Source organism: Haemaphysalis longicornis, unplaced genomic scaffold, assembly GCF_048455015.1.
Source record: "Haemaphysalis longicornis isolate Haplotype H1 unplaced genomic scaffold, Haemaphysalis longicornis Haplotype H1 scaffold_9, whole genome shotgun sequence".
NCBI lineage: Eukaryota > Metazoa > Arthropoda > Arachnida > Ixodida > Ixodidae > Haemaphysalis > Haemaphysalis longicornis.
In genome coordinates, this window is record NW_027526460.1 from 64,615,278 (window position 1) to 64,634,952 (window position 19,675).

The 19,675-nt window shown below is 47.8% G+C and overlaps 2 protein-coding genes across 2 annotated transcripts in view; both read right to left on the reverse strand.

The window, feature by feature from the left end:
* Positions 1-19,675, reverse strand: part of LOC144153236 (uncharacterized) — a 79,000-nt gene that overhangs the window by 50,926 nt on the left and 8,399 nt on the right. The window contains exon 2 of the mRNA XM_077684886.1: positions 2,609-3,617. Coding sequence (XP_077541012.1) covers positions 2,609-3,391 — 783 coding nt within the window. The 5' untranslated portion in view covers positions 3,392-3,617. The remainder of the gene's footprint in view (positions 1-2,608; positions 3,618-19,675) is intronic.
* LOC144152819 (uncharacterized) lies at positions 18,272-19,257 on the reverse strand. The gene has a single exon (XM_077684294.1). It carries the CDS (start codon positions 19,092-19,094, stop codon positions 18,312-18,314), a length of 783 nt encoding a protein of 260 aa, XP_077540420.1. The 5' UTR covers positions 19,095-19,257; the 3' UTR covers positions 18,272-18,311.

The window sequence follows — 19,675 nt, forward strand, 5'->3', positions numbered from 1 at the left end:
GAAGGCGCTCCATAGTTGCTGGAACAATAAAAACATCTAAAAGTGGGAAGCGGTGTTGAATCTAAATTAAAGTATGCTCCATGATAAGACGCTCAAACACGTCCTCCACTCTGTATAATAACAGTCTATCATGACAGAGACACTGGAAATCCGAATGTCTGCCAATACACTGTAACCCCTTTGTTGAAACTTAAACTGCACAAGCACCAAAATGCAATCATTAAACTACAGCCATCACTATGAAACACAGCTGCAATAGACAAATTTTTATAACTCAAGCCCATCACACAAACTGCATGAAAATAAAGGGAAGATAAACTATTGGTTCATTCCTACTAACGCATTCAGCTATTTCAAAACAACTTTAACAGCTCACGACACTTATGAGAAATTCCACACTGCACACGAAATACGCAGCCTCAGTACATGCATAGTCAGTTTCTCTGATGCCACTTAGTGTAGCGATGGGAACATACGCACCATAAGCTTAGCAGGCATAATAAAAAGTTGCGCGAGTGTGTATTTTTGGCAATGTATAAAAAACTACGTGGTCATGTTGAGGGGCCACACATTTCCGGCTTCCTTCAACGACGTGGTTCAAAATCCACCAATCATGCAGTTTCGATGTTTATTTAGCCCTCTTATGCGTTTCAAAAATGCTACTGATGATTACGACCAACCAATGACAGTCAAGAAACGAAACGCAACCACATTTGATTACCTCAACAATACTCGCACTCGTTCATACTTTTGTATGTTCGATAATGTTCCCATTGGCACAAACAGAACGCCATAGGCACCCGTCTCTCGCAGGAAGGCAGGTTCATACCGATTTTCTTAAAGCTACCCAACCCAGTCTCGGATAATTGTGCACGAACGTTTACTTCTTCGCGAGTATCTGTAATAATGGTTTAATCATACCTGTTTACGCCAGGGGGAAAAAAACGCCACATTGCTGCTCCGTTCGTACCCCTAAAGCAATGCGCGAATCGGCAAGGAAAGATACCTTACATTGTAAGATTTGGCAATCGTCTTAATAACGTATTCGGCTGTACGAGCGGCCGTATCCGGCCAAAAAACACGCCGCACACGTTTGCACGATCTGCGTAGGGCCGGACGGACACCACGTAGGCCTGCGCTCAACATCGGGCGCAGCCTACACTCACAGCAACAAACGAAAACGCTTGCAACTTGTCACCACTACTGCCTTAGACGAAAGCAAATCGCATTATTTCTTCACAAAGGTTGCGTTACACCGACACAATTTCCACAATCACACCAGCAACAGATGCAGCTTCGACGCTTTGGCGTTCAGATCGAGTTCGTTGACGACGTTCCGAGTACGTAAAACAGCCCACCAGTGCCGCCACGATTTTCTCACGTACGTACAAACCACGATGCGGCAAGACACACACGGGACAGGTGACGATAAGCGGCTTCTTGATGCACTACAGCACATTCGTAACACAAATCGCCTACAGAGCTGTTGGTTCGCGGCAACCTCGTTGTCGCTCGACAGCGCAGCAGTGGTGGGGAAGCAAGCGCGGCCATATTGGAAGTAGTTCTCCTTTCAAACGTGCGTCGCAGGTGTCACACAAACGGCAAGACGCCATTGGTTGCGGATGAACACAAAATCCCTTTGATCTTGAAAAGCTGCTGCAGAGTTAAGCTGTCACCAACTATAGTAGTTTTCTTCATTTACAGGCATGTGACTCCATGCAACGTAGCCGCTGTTGCATGATGTGCCCGTCATCGCGACTTTTGTTGCCCCGTTACATACCGACACCTGCATCCACCTGCTACACCCAATTTTAAAATCATCATAGCAGTGTACACAAGTGAAGGGCCTTCGTACTGGTGGCGAAGAAACGAACGTGCCTTTCTAGTACAATTTTCCTTGCCCTCTTTCTGGCCTTTCTTTGAAGTTTTGTGGGCTCAAGAGTATCGCTCTTTCAATGCTCAACCAATCTGGCATGATGAACGAATGTAGTCATTTTAAAAAAACAGGCTACAGACCACAGGCCCTTTCAAGAACACCCGCACACTTCCACGCTTCCCCCCTCCCCCTTCCCCCACATACGGGTGCGCACTGATGTGATTCTGCCTGGATTTTGAGCAAGTCAGCATTACTTATGTAACCAAAATGACCGAGGAATCATCCCCGTAAACAGAAATTATCTCCGCAAAATTTGCAATTTTTTGCCAATATATTATGTCGTAGCCTGAAACCATGCTTCAGTTTGAACATCACGGTCGCTGTCAACCAAGCGAGTGCCTTAACTCTACTATTACTGTCCGTTTCGTGCTGAAACACGGTAGTCTGTAGCACTTGGCCATCTTAAAAAGTGATCTCACAATTCACACTGCACTAAGAATTGACAACTTTGTACGTTCAATGATAGAATTCCTCATCTCATTTATTTAGTGCACATTTATTACACACACACCGTGGAAGGCAGTTATGGTCAAGGATGAAAGGACATTAAATCGAGAGGTAGTGCAGCAGTGTTTTCTAGTGAAGTCAACATGTCCTTACACAATCAAGCCTTCCCGCACTTGCATTATGCATCGTGGTTCCAAAGAACAATCCTCACTTTACACGTCCTCAACTTTCACCCTTATGCTGCTTCGCCATGTGACGCTGAAAAGTTAGGCGGTGCCTGTAGGATTTCGGGCACAGGCTGCACTGGTAAGGCCGTTCGCCCGTGTGAGTGTGGAAGTGCCGTTGGAGGGTGTCCCGGCGGGCAAACGTCTTCTCACACACAGAGCACTTGAAGGCCCTCTCGCCCGTGTGGATGACCATGTGGGCCTTGCGGTTATACCACTGAGAAAACTTGCGGCCGCACACCTCACAGGCGAACGGCTTCTCCCCCACGTGCTTTCGTTTGTGAACGTGCATGTTGGACGAAGTGGCGAACTTCACCGGGCAGAAGGGGCAACTGTACGGCTTCTCTCCCGTGTGGGTGCAGAGGTGCATCCTCAGCGTCTGTTTGGTGCAGAGGACTCGGTGGCATATGTGACACTTATGCGGGCGTAAGGACGGGGCAGGCAGTTTCTTCTTGCCCTTAGAGGAGGCTCCAGTCTCGCTGCCCGTGGAGTTGGAGTCCGTTGTTTTGGAAACTGAATCTGTGGTACCATCATTAGCTGCCACTCTGGGAGACAAATCTTCGGCACATTCACCCGCTGCTTGGGGAACACAACCTGCGCGACGCTTGCTTCTTGTATTGGGAGCTTCAGTAGCAGCAGCTCTAGGGTCTGAAGATTTGGGGCATTCATCCGTCGCTTCGGGAACAGAATCTACGCTCTGCTTCCCTCTTGAATTAGGAGTGGAGTCCAAGTCGCACTCTTTTGCACCTTCAAGGTGCTCGGTGGGCTTCTTGGGAGACACCATGGTGTTGCAAATACTGCAAGATGACCTTGCGAGATGCCGTTTAAAGCTCCAGCAGCACTAAAATCTTAATACAGTCTGTTCCCCTGAACAAGTCAGCGTGAGCTACCCTGGACACCCCACTGTGACGAGCTTCTCGAATTCCGCCCTCGCAACAACAGGCAGACGATAATTTACAAGGCCAAGAATCTCTTCCTTTCTTCAAATCTTGACAGTTGCAAAACCAAGCCTGCAGAAAGAGAGAGAGTTTTGGCCATTACAATTATGTCTCCGGCAGGCACGTGCCAAAGTTCCCACATTAAATTATATTCCACCTAGTCTACAGTGGCTTAAATGCCATTCCAAACGTAGCAAATAATATTTCACCACAGCGGTTAATACCACTACCCAATCAGTTTCACAGAAATTAGACAGTTGAAATATATTTGGCAGCAGTTTTCAGAGCAGCAAAAGCTCGATTTTGGAGCAGAAACACTTTGGTTCGGAGCAGTCATCTTAAGAGCCTAAAAAATCCCATTTGTGGCAGGTCGGTGGGAAAGTGTTGGAGAGCCTGGTTGCTTGCTGGAAACATTTTGCACTGGATGACTCTCGCAGTCTAGCCAGCAGCCAACTGCTGGTAATAATATGAAATTCTATGCAATCATGCGCCACCCTCATTTGCTCAGCTAGTGTCACGGTTGCCTACGTCTTAGCGTGACTAGCGTGCCAGCCTTTTCTTTTTTCTTCACTAGCGCTACATCACCACCGCTCTAGAGTGCCCTCGGATGGTTGATTAGGAATGACACCCGCGATTGTATTGCTTGAAGCTAAGAGACGACTTGAGACTGAGGGAAGTTGTAGAGCCCGCTAAACAGCAGGTAAAAACGTCATGGTAGAAAAAAATGCCGCTAACATATCTTCTTAACAATGGTTATGTCGCAGAATAAAAATTCAAATTGGGTCTCTGCACAAAGGTACAACTAAGGTGGGCCATAGTGGAGTGCTGTGAATTAATTTTGACAACCACATTTCGCCACTAACAAACCCCTGCCCACAAATAAGTTGAGGAAGTCAGTGGCCATGGTAGCTAAGCTGGTAGAGCACATGTACGCGTCTGGAAGTAGAGGGTATGATCTTGCCTGAGGCCCACAGCTGAATTTTTTCTCGACTTCGTTTTCAAAAAATATGTTCCAGATCCCAGGGCAGGAAAAATTTTCGACCACAACAGTTTGGCCATCTAAAAAGTGATCTCACAATTCAACTGCACTAAGAACTCACAACTTTGTATGTTCAATGAGAGAATTCCTCATCTCTCACTATTTATTTAGAGCACATGTATCACACAAACACCGTGGAAGGCAGTTATGGTCAAGGATGAAAGGACATTAGATCGAGAGGTAGCGCAGTAGTCTTTTCCGTGACATTAGATCGAGAGGAAGCGCAGTAGTCTTTTCCAGTGAAGTCATGTCCTTACACAATCAAGCCTTCCCGCACTTGCATTACACATCGTCGTTGCAAAGAACATTCCTCATGGTACGCTTCCTCGATTTTCACCCTTATGCTGCTTCGCCATGTGACGCCGAAAAGATAGGCTGTGCCTGTAGGCTTTTGGGCACAGGCTGCACTGGTAAGGCCGTTCGCCCGTGTGAGTGCGGAAGTGCATTTGGAGGGTGCCCCGACGGGCAAACGTCTTCTCGCAAACCGAGCACTTGAAGGCCCTCTCGCCCGTGTGGGTGACCATGTGGGCCTGGCGAGTATACCACTGGGAAAACTTGCGGCCGCACACCTCACAGGCGAACGGTTTCTCCCCCACGTGCTTTCGCTTGTGAACGTGCATGTTGGACGAAGTGGCGAACTTCACCGGGCAGAAGGGGCAACTGTACGGCTTCTCCCCCGTGTGGGTGTAGAGGTGTATCCTCAGCGTCTGTTTGCTGCAGAGGACTCGGTGGCATATGTGACACTTGTGCGGGCGTAAGGACGGGACAGGCAGTTTCTTTTTGCCCTTACAGGAGGCTGCAGTCTTGCTGCCCGTGGAGTTGGAGTCTGTTGTTTCGGAAACCGAATTTGTGGTGCCATCATTAGCAGCGGCTTTGGGAGACAAATCTCTGGTGCATTCATCCATTGGTTGGGGAACAGAAACTGTGCGACGCTTGCTTTTTGTATTGGGAGCTTCAGTAGCAGCAGCTCTAGGGTCTGAAGGTTTGGGGCATTCATCCGTCGCTTCGGGAACAGAATCTACGCTCTGCTTCCCTCTTGAATTAAGAGTGGAGTCCAAGGCGCACTCTTCTGCACCTTCAAGGTGCTCGGTGGGCTTCTTGGGAGACACCATGGTGTTGCAAATGCTGCAAGATGGCCTTGCGAGATGCCGTTTCAAGCTCCAGCAGCACTAAAACCTTAATAAAGTCTGTTCCCCTGAACAATTCAGTGTGAGCTACCCCGGACACCCCACTGTGACGAGCTTCTCGAATTCCGCCCTTGCAACAACAGGCAGAGGATAATTTACAAGGCCAAGAATCTCTTCCTTTCTCCAGATCTTGACAGTTGCAGAACCAAGCCTGCAGAAAGAGAGAGAGTTTGGCCATTACAATTATGTCTCCGGCAGGCACGTGCCAAAGTTGTCACATTAAATTATATTCCACCTAGTCTACAGTGGCTTAAATGCCATCCCAAACGTAGCAAATAATATTTCACCATAGCGGTCAATACCACTACCCAATCAGTTTCACAGAAGTTAGACAGCTGAAACATATTTGGGAGCAGTTTTCAGAGCAGCAAAAGCTCAATTTTGGAGCAGAAACACTTTAGTTCGGAGCAGTTAACAATCAGTCAACTTAAGAGCCTAAAAAATCCCATTTGTGGCAGGTCGGTGGGAAAGTGTTGGTGAGCCTGGTTGCTTGCTGGAAACATTTTGCACTGGATGACTCGAACAGTCTAGCCAGCAGCCAACTGCCGGTAATGAAATGAAATTCTATGCAATCATGCGCGGCCCTCATTTGCTGAGCTAGTGTGACAGTTCACTTCGTCTTAGCGTGACTAGCCTGCCAGCCTTCTCTTTTTTCTTCACTAGCGCTACATCCCCACCGCTCTAGAGTGCCCTCGGATGGTTGATTAGGAATTACACCCGCGATTGTATTGCTTGAAGCTAAGAGACGACTTGAGGGAAAAGACTGAGTGAGGAAAGTTGTAGAGCTGTCTACACAGCAGGTAACAACGTCATGGTGGAAAAAATACCGCTAACATATCTTAACTCTTTCACGACAGCGCCATAGGCAATCGGAAGCCGACGTCCGATGATTTCAAATCTCCCGCAAAATCTGAAACCCGTGCTCCACAGACAACTATCGCCATCTGGTGTGTTCATTGGCAACTTCTCTTTCAATTTCGGCTTTGTTTGTGTATGTGTCTCGTGTGGTGACGGTGCAGCAAGAGAAGTTTGAACCGAAGGTAGAGGGGAGCAGGAGAAAAAATGGTGTCGGGTACGCGCCGCGCTCCGCACAGTCGGACTGCTGTAGCAAGCACTTCGGCAGCTCCTGCTGTCGATTTTTCTGATTCCAGCAGCAGTGAGGGGTCAAGCAATGATGTGGGATCTTCAGATTTCAGTTCGGATGACGATGCTCCAGTTTGGGTGCCTCGCACTTCAACAAGAGCTGGCAGGTAATTTCGTTGCGACTCCGCGCTGTATTTATAAACAAAACGTGCTTCTTATCTGAAGACTGCGGCTTTGATTTTGTGTTGAGGGTGTCTACAACGTACGGCCAGGATATTTTGCCAAATGCACCGCACCACATCGCGCTATTACCTTCAAGATAACCTGGCGCTCGTGTCAGATTAGCGCTGCAGGGTTCAGGTGCGACGCTTCACGAGAGCGCTGGATTTTTTTTCTTGTTTTTTACCACCAAACTGATAAGGATTTTTTGCGAGAACACTAAAGAGTATACTTGGATGCGCATTTTACAGACACTCACTCACCCTTGAGTGCCTTCGCAGTGTGGTACAGCCGTCACTTCCGCTAGGTTGACGGGCCCTCAAAAATCGAAAACGTGGTGTACACTGTTGATTTATATATTGAATCATTGCCAAGGAACGCAAGAACAATTTGTATATATTAAAATTCCTGAAATATATTTTAGTCTCAGTAAAATTGCCGATTTGTGTTTTTCAAATACTTTTCTTGGAGGTTTTTTTCTGATTACTTGACGAATAAACTGTTAGTAATTGTACCTTTAACAAAACTGTTGCTTTGTGTTTCGAAGCGCAACCTATAAGCTACAATTTCATGCATAGCAAGGCTAAGTGTGTCCAGTAGCTCAAGAGATAAACATTTTGTGGAAGCACTCAAAATTGGTTGTTTTTCCGCCGTAACGAAAGAGTTAACAAACTGGTTGTCACAGAATAGATATTCAAATTGGGTCTCTGCACAAAGGTACAACTAAGGTGGGCCATAGTGGAGTGCTGCGAATTATTTTGACAACCACATTCCGCCACTAACAAACCCCTGCCACACAAACAAGTTGAGGAAGTCAGTGGCCATGGTAGCTTAGCTGGTAGAGCACATGTAGCGTACGCAAGTAGAAGCCCACAGCTGAATTTTTTCTCAACTTCGTTTTCAAAAAGTATGTTCCTGATCCCCGGGCGGGAAGAATTTTTCACCACAACAGTTTGGCCATCTCAAAAAGTGATCTTACCATTCACACTGCACTAAGAACTGACAACTTTGTACGTTAAATGATATAATTCTTTATCTCTCATTATTTATTTAGTGCACATGTATTACACAGACACCGTCGAAGGCAGTTATGGTCAAGGATGAAAGGACATTAAATCGAGAGGTAGTGCAGCAGTGTTTTCCAGTGAAGTCAACATGTCCTGACACAACCAAGCCTTCCCGCACTTGCATTACGCATCGTTGTTCCAAAGAACAATCCTCACTTTACGCGTCCTCAACTTTCACCCTTATGCTGCTTCGCCATGTGACGCCGAAAAGATAGGCGGTGCCTGTAGGCTTTCGGGCACAGGCTGCACTGGTAAGGCCGTTCGCCCGTGTGAGTGTGGAAGTGCAGTTGGAGGGTGTCCCGGCGGGCAAACGTCTTCTCGCACACAGAGCACTTGAAGGCCCTCTCGCCCGTGTGGGTGACCATGTGGGCCTTGCGGTTATACCACTGAGAAAACTTGCGGCCGCACACCTCACAGGCGAACGGCTTCTCCCCCACGTGCTTTCGCTTGTGAACATACATGTTGGACGGACTGGCGAACTTCACCGGGCAAAAGGGGCAACTGTACGGCTTCTCTCCCGTGTGGGTGTAGATGTGGATCCTGAGCATCTGTTTGTTGCTGAGGACACGCTGGCATATGTGACACTTTTGCGGGCGTAAAGATGGGATAGGCAGTTTCTTTTTGCCTTTAGAGGTGGCTCCAGTCTTGCTGCCCGTGGAGTTGGAGTCTGTTGTTTTGGAAACCGAATCTGTGGTACCATCCTTAGCTGCCACTCTGGAAGACAAATCTTCGGCGCATTCACCCGCTGCTTGGGGAACAGAACCTGCGCGACGCTTACTTCTTGTATTGGGAGCTTCAGTAGCAGCAGCTCTAGGGTCTGAAGATTTCGGGCATTCATCCGTCGCTTCGGGAACAGAATCTGTGCTCTGCTTTCCTCCTGAATTAGGGGTGAAGTCCAAAGCGCACTTTTCTGCACCTTCAAGGTGCTCGGTGGGCTTCTTGGGAGACACCATGGTGTTGCGAATACTGCAAAATGGCCTTGCGAGATGCCGTTTAAAGCTCCAGCAGCACTAAAATCTTAATAAAGTCTGTTCCCCTGAACAATTCAGCGTGAGCTACCCTGGACACGCCACTGTGACGAGCTGCACGAATTCCGCCCTTGCAACAAGAGGGAGAGGACAATCTACAAGGCCAAGAATCTCTTCCTTTCTCCAGATCTTGACAGTTGCAGAATCAAGCCTGCAGAAAGAAGTTATGGCCATTACAATTATGTCCCCGGCAGGCATGCGCCAAGTTTTCCACATTAATTTATATTCCGTTCACTTTTAGTCCACAGTGGTTTAAACGCCAACCCAAACGTAGCAAATATTATTTTACCATAGCGATCAATACCACTGCCCAATCGGTTTCACAGGAGTCAGACAGCTGAAACAGATTTGGGTGCAGTTTTCAGGGCAGCAAAAGCTTGATTTTGGAGCAGAAATACTTTAATTCGGAGCAGTTAACAATGAGTCATCTTAAGAGCCTAAAAAATGCCATTTGTGGCAAGTCGGAGGGAAAAGTACAGTTTTTAATCAGTATGGAGGAGTACAAACACTGAAACAGCCTTGGAAGAACAATTTAAAGAGTACCACAAGGTACGAACTGCCCTCTTCCCAAACTGCTAAAATTTTATTCAGGCTGTATGCGTAGGCAAGCGGGAGTGATTAAAAATGTCAGATTGAAAATCACTGCGAACGTAAGCTAGTTTCATGATCATTTGAACGCTGAAATTATTTTGTAACCCCAGACAGCGCTGTACAGATGAGTGTAGAGGCGCGCTTAAAGTGAGGTGACAGTCATTACACTCCTCATTCCAATCCCCGAGGTGCACGTTCACCATGATTGTGAATTGAGTAACGCTGCTACGTTTAGCCACCCCGCCGTTGGCATCGAATTTCAGTTCAGACGCATTAATTATTACTCGCATGCAACAGCAACCAGTCTCGCTATCAAGCACTGCCTGAACCTTTTGCAGTGATGCAGCTTATGCGGCAACTTTTGGCGTGTCCATCGTCCTATTTCCACGGCCCGAGAGCTCACTGACAAACACAGCATTAGCTCGATCAGCGCTTTATAACACTGCTGTGAGTTCTTCGAAATTCCACTTCATGAATCCCCGTTACAGACGCACGCACTGTTTCATACTCAAGGGCGAATGATCAGGACTTTTTCTATGAACTTGTCTTTCGAGTCACAAAGCTTCTCGCAACCTGGCACATGTTCTCAAGCATTATCCCCGCGAGAACGCCACTGTTCAGTAGAGCAACAGATTAAACGGTTATACAGGAGCTCCGTGTGGTAAAGTGTGGGACTTTAGAGTTGGTGTGCTACGTGGAGTGTCGGAATGACTCAGTGAAAGCGCGGTGAAGTGTGAATGACGGGTGGGACCGACGACGAGAAGGAAGAAGACGGAGGCATGCGAAGGAAGAACGGGAAAAAACAACGGAGCTGCTCGTTCCCGTGTTCTTGGACCTCCGGGCTAGCGAGCGGACCAGGCGCACCTCTCGTTCCTGAGTTCTCGCACCTCTGGGCCGGCGAGCGGGCCTGGAGTACCGCTCATTCCTGTGGAGTACCGCTCGGCCCAATCCTAAGGAGCACGCCGACAGCCCCGGTGCCCGCATGCCTCATGGTGTAAATCTGAGCCTGAGAGCGTGTGCGCTCGAGGCGTGTCATCAACGCAACCCGGCGCCGTGTGCGCTTCGCGGTATAGGCCCAACAAGCACCACCGCATCGACGGTCTTGCCCGGTCACCGATCCCAGATGCATCCACACATGGACCGGGGTGGGGCGAGATGCCGGCGGGACATTTTGTGTACACTTTTGTGGCTGCAACTTTCCGGGTGTCCTGTGAGGTAGTCGCAAGTGTGCTGTTTCAGTGGGTTTTACACAATTGGAAATACAGGTGATGGTGATGGGTGTAGGAACCAGTCGTTAGGTCTGGTGCGAGGTGCTGGTTGGACCTCTGACCTTTACACTCCACTTCCCCCCCACGTAACCTAAACTAGGGAAAAGATCGGCAAAGTGCACTAAGCACCTGAACTAAGCAAAGCAGCACCCACTTCGCCCAGAAATCAGGTAGGCCATTTCAGAGAACCCGGACAGAGAGCAAAACGCGAGATAACAGAAGCTACCGTTTTTGCTGTATCAGCGTCTCTCTTTCTGCCTATTGCGTGTCTGTGAGGAACGATAGAAGAGGTGACCAGAGTGCAGGAGATGAAGACTTGGGCCCAAGCTAACTTAGCCGTACAAAGATGGCGGCGCCCGGTAGTGTCATTCCGGAGATGCAGCGCACCAAAAATTCCTGCTTTTTTGTCAACTTGCACAAACAGTTTGTCACTTCAGTTGGCGTGCTGTAAAATTCCCAGCAAGGGCTCACAAGTAGGCAAGTTGAGAACACCGGCAAAGCAGGGAGGGGGCACTATCCTGTCAACGCACTGAAATTCAAGATGGCGGCGACAAAGATCCCCCGGCAAGGAAAGAAACAGAATGCACATGGACTTAAAATTTTGCCAATAAATGTTATCAATCATATCCAAATCAAAAGACTCCTCCGAGTCAGTCCCAAAGAATATTTTGTGGCATTCCGCTGGAAGACCGTCCCGGAATGCTTGGGGGAACGACACCGGCAAAAGAAAAATGAGAAATAGCGGGTAAAGACTGGGCTATCAGGCTGCTGACCAGGATTGGATTGGATTGGATTGGATTATAGACTGGCTGTGGCATACCAGTGTTGCTTGGGTGCAGAGAGAAGGGGAGGGGGGCGCTTTCCCAGAACTTGGGGAAATACGAAATTTCAAATTAGCCGTGGATTTAGGAAAGGGGAGGGAGGGGGGGGGGGACTTACACAGGTGGGGGTTCAGAATATTACAATAGCTTCTTCAGAATATTGCGGTAAGTACTTTTCCATGGCACACTTTACGATGGTTTTCAATGAGAAAACTAGAAATGTAGAGAATATAAAACGTGCATTCGTAAAATGCGGATTCCAAACAAACGCGCTTTGGGACATTTCTGATCCTCACGTTTTCATTAATTGACCAATCAATCAATCAAACCGCTAAAAACTGCCACCTTGGAGCTACCTGGAAAATTATGCCGTCAAAGTGGCATTTTTTCCCCATCGCAACTGAAGGGGCATCAAAATCCTTGCTTTTCAGGCTGCTCTGGAGCAGTTTGGCGCAATTTTCACAATTCCCCTGCTTTTGGAGCAGCTTGGCGCAGGAAAACGGATTTGTATCAAAACTGCGCAATATGCACAGCTGCCTCACCCCTGGTTGCAAACAAACAAAGCCTTCTCACGAACTGTTCCAAGTTTAAAGTGCCGTTTTACAGGCTGACACACCACCCCCAGACTTTATATATCAACTTTACATCAACCTCAATCTCCCTGGCAAAGACCCTACCGGCTCCAAGTGCAGAGAACGCGACACATGCACAAACTTACTCAGGCGCCCCACCGCCAGTCGCATCCCCCGCCCCTTCAGGCACACTACACAGAAGTGTATTGCGTAGCCGGGGTAAGATAAGACCTGCGGCACACACCTGGCAACGTTGCAACAGCAGCTTGCAGCGCCCCCAAAAACGGAAAGAGAACCAAAGAAAGCTTCGCTCTAAAAGCAAGTGAGAGAACTGTGTTTTCCGGGCATCACTAGATGAACGATTCCGGTTTCCAAGTTGTGGCCCCCAAGTAATGGCTAGCAAGACCCCCTTAAAGGGGCCATGCAGACAAAAAAATTAAAGCCATTCCACTCAATGTGAAAGCTGTCGGAAGTGCAGAGCAGTGATTCGCCATAACGGGCTGCAGTGCCGTTATCCGCTCACTACTGCCATCCATGACATTTCAAATTTCCCGCCTTCGCAGTGCTCCCGCGCCCCCAGCCTGAAACTGCGCCAGCGGGAGTTCTGTTCTTTTTGCGGTCTCTTTAATTTCGTATGCTGGGACTGTTTTGTGTCATTCGAACGCGCAATTTTTTCTTGCACGGTCGGAGCCTTTCTGCGTCATTTCGAACGCACCATTTTTGTTTCTTGAGCGGCTGGAGCCTTTCTGCGGCATTTCAAACACGCCATGTACTCAGCCACGGACCGTTGTCCGTATTGCTTTGTTTTTGACCGTATTTACACCTTTTGTAACGGTAGAAAGTAATCGCTTCGTAAAACATGGGGTATACTCGACAAACAGACTCATGTAAGACAGCGTTGCTTACTCCAGTGGGCAGACTGCTGTGCAGCTAAAACAAGCATAGCACGCCCACTTCCAACAGCAGTGTACATTGGTACTTCTATGTTCACACCAGTATTTTCGTAACTATCATTGGTTACCCCACTATTTTTACTGCTGCGAAGTGAATACGAGTTACATTTAAGTGCAAATAGCTCATTCAGCAAGCTTATAAGCCCTGCCTAGGTTGCATTCGCTTTTGCTGGCCTCAGCCAATCGCAGAGCTGGGCATTCGACATTGTGGGTTCTGTTGCGGGAAATGAGCTAGTGAGTCGCACGGCCATTCCCTTTTTTCCTCATTATATAGTATCTTATTTGAGCGAAGTTTGCATTAAAAGTGGTGTCAGTACGATTCTAACGAAGCAACTTTTCAAATGGACCAAACGTGTTTTGTCTGCACGGCCCCGTTAACATTCCGGTCTGGTTGCTTTCCCTTCATGAGGTACTTACTGCTGGCACTGTGTTTGCTGCAGCCATTTCTGATTGAAACCAGTGAAGTACGAGGTTATAATTCCACTACACAAAAAATTGGGAACTAGAAAGCCACCTTTGTATATTGACGTATGAGCAAAAATCGTTCTCACAAGTACCCGCTAGAAGTGGACAACGGGCCGCCGCTGAGAGCATTACCGGCGAGCACGGTCGATAGCTGGAAACATTCCGTACCGAATGTCTACCACAGCCTAGCCCGCAGCACACTGCTGGATAATGAAATGAAATTCTTCGCAATTGTGTGTAGCGCTCACTTGTTAGGCCAGTGTCACGGTACACTTCGCCCCGCGCACCTGATGTGCCTGCCTTTTCTGTTCTTTTTTAATTCACTAGCACGACACACCAACCTCCCTGGAGTGCTCTCAGATAGCGTCACTAAATAAACTCCGCTTAAGAGTACCGCCACTTCGCGCACTCAGAAGCGTATGGGGGCCATTTTGTATCTGGCTTCCAGTGTTGCTATCTCTCCCAACGGAACCGCTGCCAGTTGTGACGGGCAGAGTGCGACCAGCCGCTCTAGTGTCCACACAGCAGAGAGAGAGAGATAGAGTCCACGCAGCAGAGAGAGAGAGAGAGAGAGAGAGAGAGAGAGAGAGATAGAGAGAGAGAGTGCCCGAAAACAAAATGGCTGCGCCCATATGTAAACAAATATCACGTGGTGTTGACCAACCAATGAAAATCCTGGCGGCACATAACAATGAGAGAAAAGAGTGCCGATACTCTAAAAGCCTTTATTTAGTGACGCTACTCTCAGATGCTTGTTAGGAACGACACACGAGACTGTACGGCACGAGGGAACAGACTGACTAAGAAGACGGGGGGAAGTTGTAGAGCCCTCTAAACAGCAGGTAACAATGTCATGGTGGAAAAAATACTGGTAATATATCTTCTTAAGGGGGGACACTAGTCTTAAGACAACTTCTTTTAATTTTCAAGTAAACGCCATGAAACTTGTCAGCCTTGCCACTTTTTTCCCACTGATTTCAAATATGCCACTATTTTTTCAGTTGGTCAATTAGTGTCCTAGATAACTAAAGATAATTTGTCATTTTTGGTCACAACAGGTAATAAAACTGTAATCTTCATAATTTCGAACACTATAAACCCTGGTGAATGCAATAATCGAACCAGGTTTTTGACTGATCGTATGTAATTAATTTTACAGTTATTAAACTTTTATGTTTGAAATTGGCACTCAAAATGGTTCCTTGCCACTGGCACCACCTAAGTTTAATGAGTTGTAAAATTAGCTCCAAGCAATGCATCAAAAACCTGCTTCGATTATTGCATTCACCAAGGTTCATAGTATTGGAAAATATGAAGATTAGAGATTTATGACCACCACTGTTTTGTCTATTGTTTGACCAAGAATGGCGAAATTATCTGTAATTATCTTGGGAACTAATTGACCAACTGAAAAAATAGTGGCCTATTTGAAATCAGTGGGGAAAAAACAGCAAGACTGACAAGTTTCACAAAGTTTACTTGAAAATTAAAAGAAGTTGTTTTAAGGCCAGTGTCTTTCTTTTTTAAAGAGACACTAAAGTGTTCAAGCAAGTTTGGCTATATCGGTATATCAGAGTGCTGTGAATACCAATATACCGCTCGCAGCAGAAACACCAAAACCGTAAAAACAACTGTCGACGCCCCATCCACTTTCCTGCACTACACTTTGCAAATCACAAACCACGAATGCATGGTGAAACAGGATTGGTGGAGGAGCTTGCCTTAGCCTATTCTGAAACAAACACACAGGCAGCAGAGAAGTGCAAATGTGAAATAAATGTATGCGGGTACATTTTATGGTCATGCACTTTTGAAAAGGCACAAACCGGAGCAAGCACACGTCATAAACATGATGTCACAGCCCACGCGGTACGCTTTGTCTCAGTTTCGATTTCCTTGGAATGTTTCACTTTGTGTACAAGCCCAGTCAAAAGATGCGTGCATGCAGGTGAACCCAAGAGTTTACCGTACCTACTGACCACTAGCGCATATATCCATGAAACAACCAGCAGCAAAACAAGACAACATTAGCGTCATCGACGTGAAAGTAGATGGTGATGAATGATTTCGTCAACTGCAAACATATTTTCAACGCCTGCTCCCAGGTGGCAGCACATCCTGGGCAATACTTGAAAAGCTTCGCAACGTCACCATCCCATGACAATAAGGAGCAGAGCTTTGGTGGCCATCCTAAAAAGTGATCTCAGAAGTGCCACTGCACTAAGAACTGACAACTTTGTATGTTCGATGATAAAATTCCTCATCCCTCACTATTTAATTAGCACATATGTATTACATGTACACCGCTAAAGGTATTTTATGGTCACAGACAAAAGGACATTCAATGAAGAGGCAGTGCAGTACAGTAAAACCCTGATTATATGACTTCCTGAGGACTGTGAAACAGCATCGTAAAATCTGAATAGCAATTACGCCTATAAATACAATTTCGCGAAACGGATTTGCAAGAAGCTGCAATTTAAACCACAAACTTATTTAATAACGCTTTGCCGGTCTTGGAAACCGAAATCCCTAAAACAAAGCAAATGGGAAAACAATGATGCAGTGCAGGTGCCAAACGCACTGTATTAAAAAAAAAACGTACCACAGTCCACTGCCACGATTACCACCAGCCAGTGCGAACCATGAACCCACACAATCACGACAAATGTGTGGAAGCCTAAAGCAGCAACCACATAGAGCGTTTCGCTCGCGTCTTGGCGGCCGTTGGCGTCTCCTGGTGTCGACGCGAAAAACATTATAGAGCACAGTTTGCCCCACCAACATCTGCCAGATTGGTTTGTGAGCTAAAAACCGCCTAGTGTGGTTTTTTCACGCAATTTTTTCACGCATTAATTGGTCAAGTTGGCTCTTTTGTTTTTTTTTTGTGATGGTACTCTCCAACAAGCATTTTACGCCGCCGCTACGAGATGCCGACGCCCGCCAGCAAAACGCTCCGTGTGGTTGCCGCTTTAGCCTGTCAGCGTAGCCTCATTGGCGATTCACTTAGTGGAAGAAATGGACCTTTTTCCAGTAGCGCTCTGCGCATGCGCTACTCTCTCTCCCAGCGACCAATCCGGCATTCTTGGGGGGCAAAATGTAAACAAAACGATGCCATATTGCATTAGCCAGTTGCGAACGCCAAGCCCACTAAGTGCTGCTCCATTTTCTGAACCATGAAAGCAGCTGATCGATAGGCGCTACGGCTGCCATAGAAAAATTTCTCTGCCACAAAAACCATGCGTGGCACCTGGGAAGGCTTCGTCAACTGCGCAGGGCAGGCAGAAAAAAAGGGGGCATGTTCTTCTATATTCCCCTAAGTGTGGTTCGGGCGGCCACCGCAAGAGGGCTACTACGTTACTGGAAAAAGGTCCATTAACACCAGCACACTGCCCCCCCCCCTCCTCGCGACCACTGCGCACTGCAAAACAAGAGGAGACACCAGCAAGTAGAGCGGGAAAGCGACTGTGCACAGGAGCGGACAACTGCTGGAAGGGAGATAAACGAAAGATGAGATGGAGAAGGAAGCTGTGCCGGAGAGAACCAATTGAGCGGGCTGAAGGTCCGCAGAACAGGCTGCAACACTTTCATTTCGACTGCCGGTCGGTCGCACGCACGCTTCGCATGGGTCGTTGGATAACGCAGGTCAGGCATGAAATCGCGTCTCATAAGCAAGGTTTTAACAGTGAAGGTGTTGTAACTGGCCATAAGTTCGCCGTTGCAGGCAAAAGTACTGCGCGTGCCTTGCGGGGACCGCGGAGCGTCCCTGCCACGCACAGTGCATTTAGAAAAAAAAAAAGAGAAGTTGGCAAAAACCCCAAGGAGTAACAAAATGCAGACCGTTTGCAAGTGCGTGCCTTACGGTGACCGCCGAGTCCGTGGCTCACACAGTAGCTTTAGCAAAACGAAAAAAAAGAAGACTCCAGTGCTGTTAACAAGCGCTACCAAGGATGTGAAAAAAAAAAAAAAACTCCAGTGCTAATACTAAAAAGACACCCTCTTAGGGAGAGGTCACTGCGGCCTCTGCATTTTCTAGAAGCCATTGTGGATAATTCGGGACATAGCTACGAGTGTGCTAATCCTTCTTGAGACGAATTGCAGGTCCCGTCACCGCTGTCTCGAGTCGATGACAAAAAGCTGGTGGATGTCTCCACCACTCGCCGTGAAGTAGAAGATGACCTCTTTGATGCATATGATGATTTCTAGCACCGCAACTATGAAAATAAACGATACTAAACTTAACTGTGTCCGGCAATGCTCACCTATAATAGCGCCGCCATGAGTGCAAGCTTCCCGGAATTTTTCACGCATTATTTCTATGGGGACTTAGCCGGGACTTGACTAGTCCATCGTAAAACGCGAGGGTGTATAACCGGGGTTCCAATGTAGAGTTTTCCACTGACATCAACATTTCCTCACACAATCACCATTGCGCATCATTGTTCCAAAAAACATTTCTCACGGTACGCTTCCTCAACTTTCACCCTTATGCTGCTTCGACATGTGATAATGGTAGGCTTCCCGCTGCCTGTAGGCTTTCGGGCACAGGCTACACTGGTAAGGCCGTTCGCCCGTGTGAATGCGGAAGTGCAGTTGGAGGGTGTCCCGGCGGGCAAACGTCTTCTCGCACACGGAGCACTTGAAGGCCTTCTCGCCCGTGTGGGTGGTCATGTGGGTCTGACGGCCAATCCACTGGGCAAACTTGCGGCCGCACACTTTGCAGGTGAACGGCTTCTCCCCCGTGTGCTTCCTCTTGTGAACGTACAAGCCGGTCGGATTGGTGAACTTCAGTGGACAGAACGGGCAACAGAATGGCTTCTCTCCGGAGTGGGTGTGAAGGTGCATCTTAAGCGTCTGTTTGTTGCAGAGGACGCGGTGGCATATGTGACACTCCTGGGGGCGCAGGCAGGGCATCGGCAGTTTCTTTTTGACCTTAGAGGAGGCTCCAGTCTCGCTGCCCGTGGAGTTGGAGTCTGTTGTTTTGGGAACCGAATCTGTAATGCCATCAGCAGCCGCTCCATGGGATGAACCTTCGGCGCATTTGTCAGTTGCTTCAGGAACAAGATCTGCGTGATGTTTGCTTCTTGTATTGGGAGCATTATTAGCAGGAGCTGTCGGGAATGAAGGTTTGGCGCATTCGTCCGTCGCCCTGGGAGCAGAATCTGGATTGCCCTTGCCTCTTGAATGAGGAGCAAGGTCTAAGGCGCAGTCTTCTGCACCTTCAAGGTGTTCAGTGGGCTTCTCGGGAGACACCATGGAGCTGCGAACACTGCGTGGTGGCCTTTGCAAAGTACCGCGTTGAACTCCAGCAGTACTGAAAACTTCCTCCAGTCTTTTTAATACTCTCCGTTACTCAGCGCGAGCTACGCCTGACTGCCCACTGCGACGAACCCTACGAACTCAGCCCTTGCGACAGATGACCTACACGGCCAAGATTCTCTTCCTTTCTCCAGAGCTTGAGAGTTGCAGAACCAAGCCTGCAGAAAGAAAGAGAATTTTGGCCGTTACAATCTTTTCCCTGACAAGCACGCGTGCCAAGTGTGCCAAAAAATATTATATTCTGCTGATTTCTAGTCTACGGTGACTGGAAGACTAGTTAGACTGGGTGCCAGGACACTGCACTAACTTGCACAATGTGGCGACACAGCCCGGCGAGACACGTCATTTATACCCACTCCCACCCACCTTTTCCTCACTATACCTCAAACATTGACCCGTTTGAAAGCGGCCTGACCTAAAAAAAACATGCTAGAAATCTACTGAACAGCCACATTCATACTAACGACGACCATTCACCTCCGGAACTGCCACACGGCTTCCAGGTTTTTATCCATACG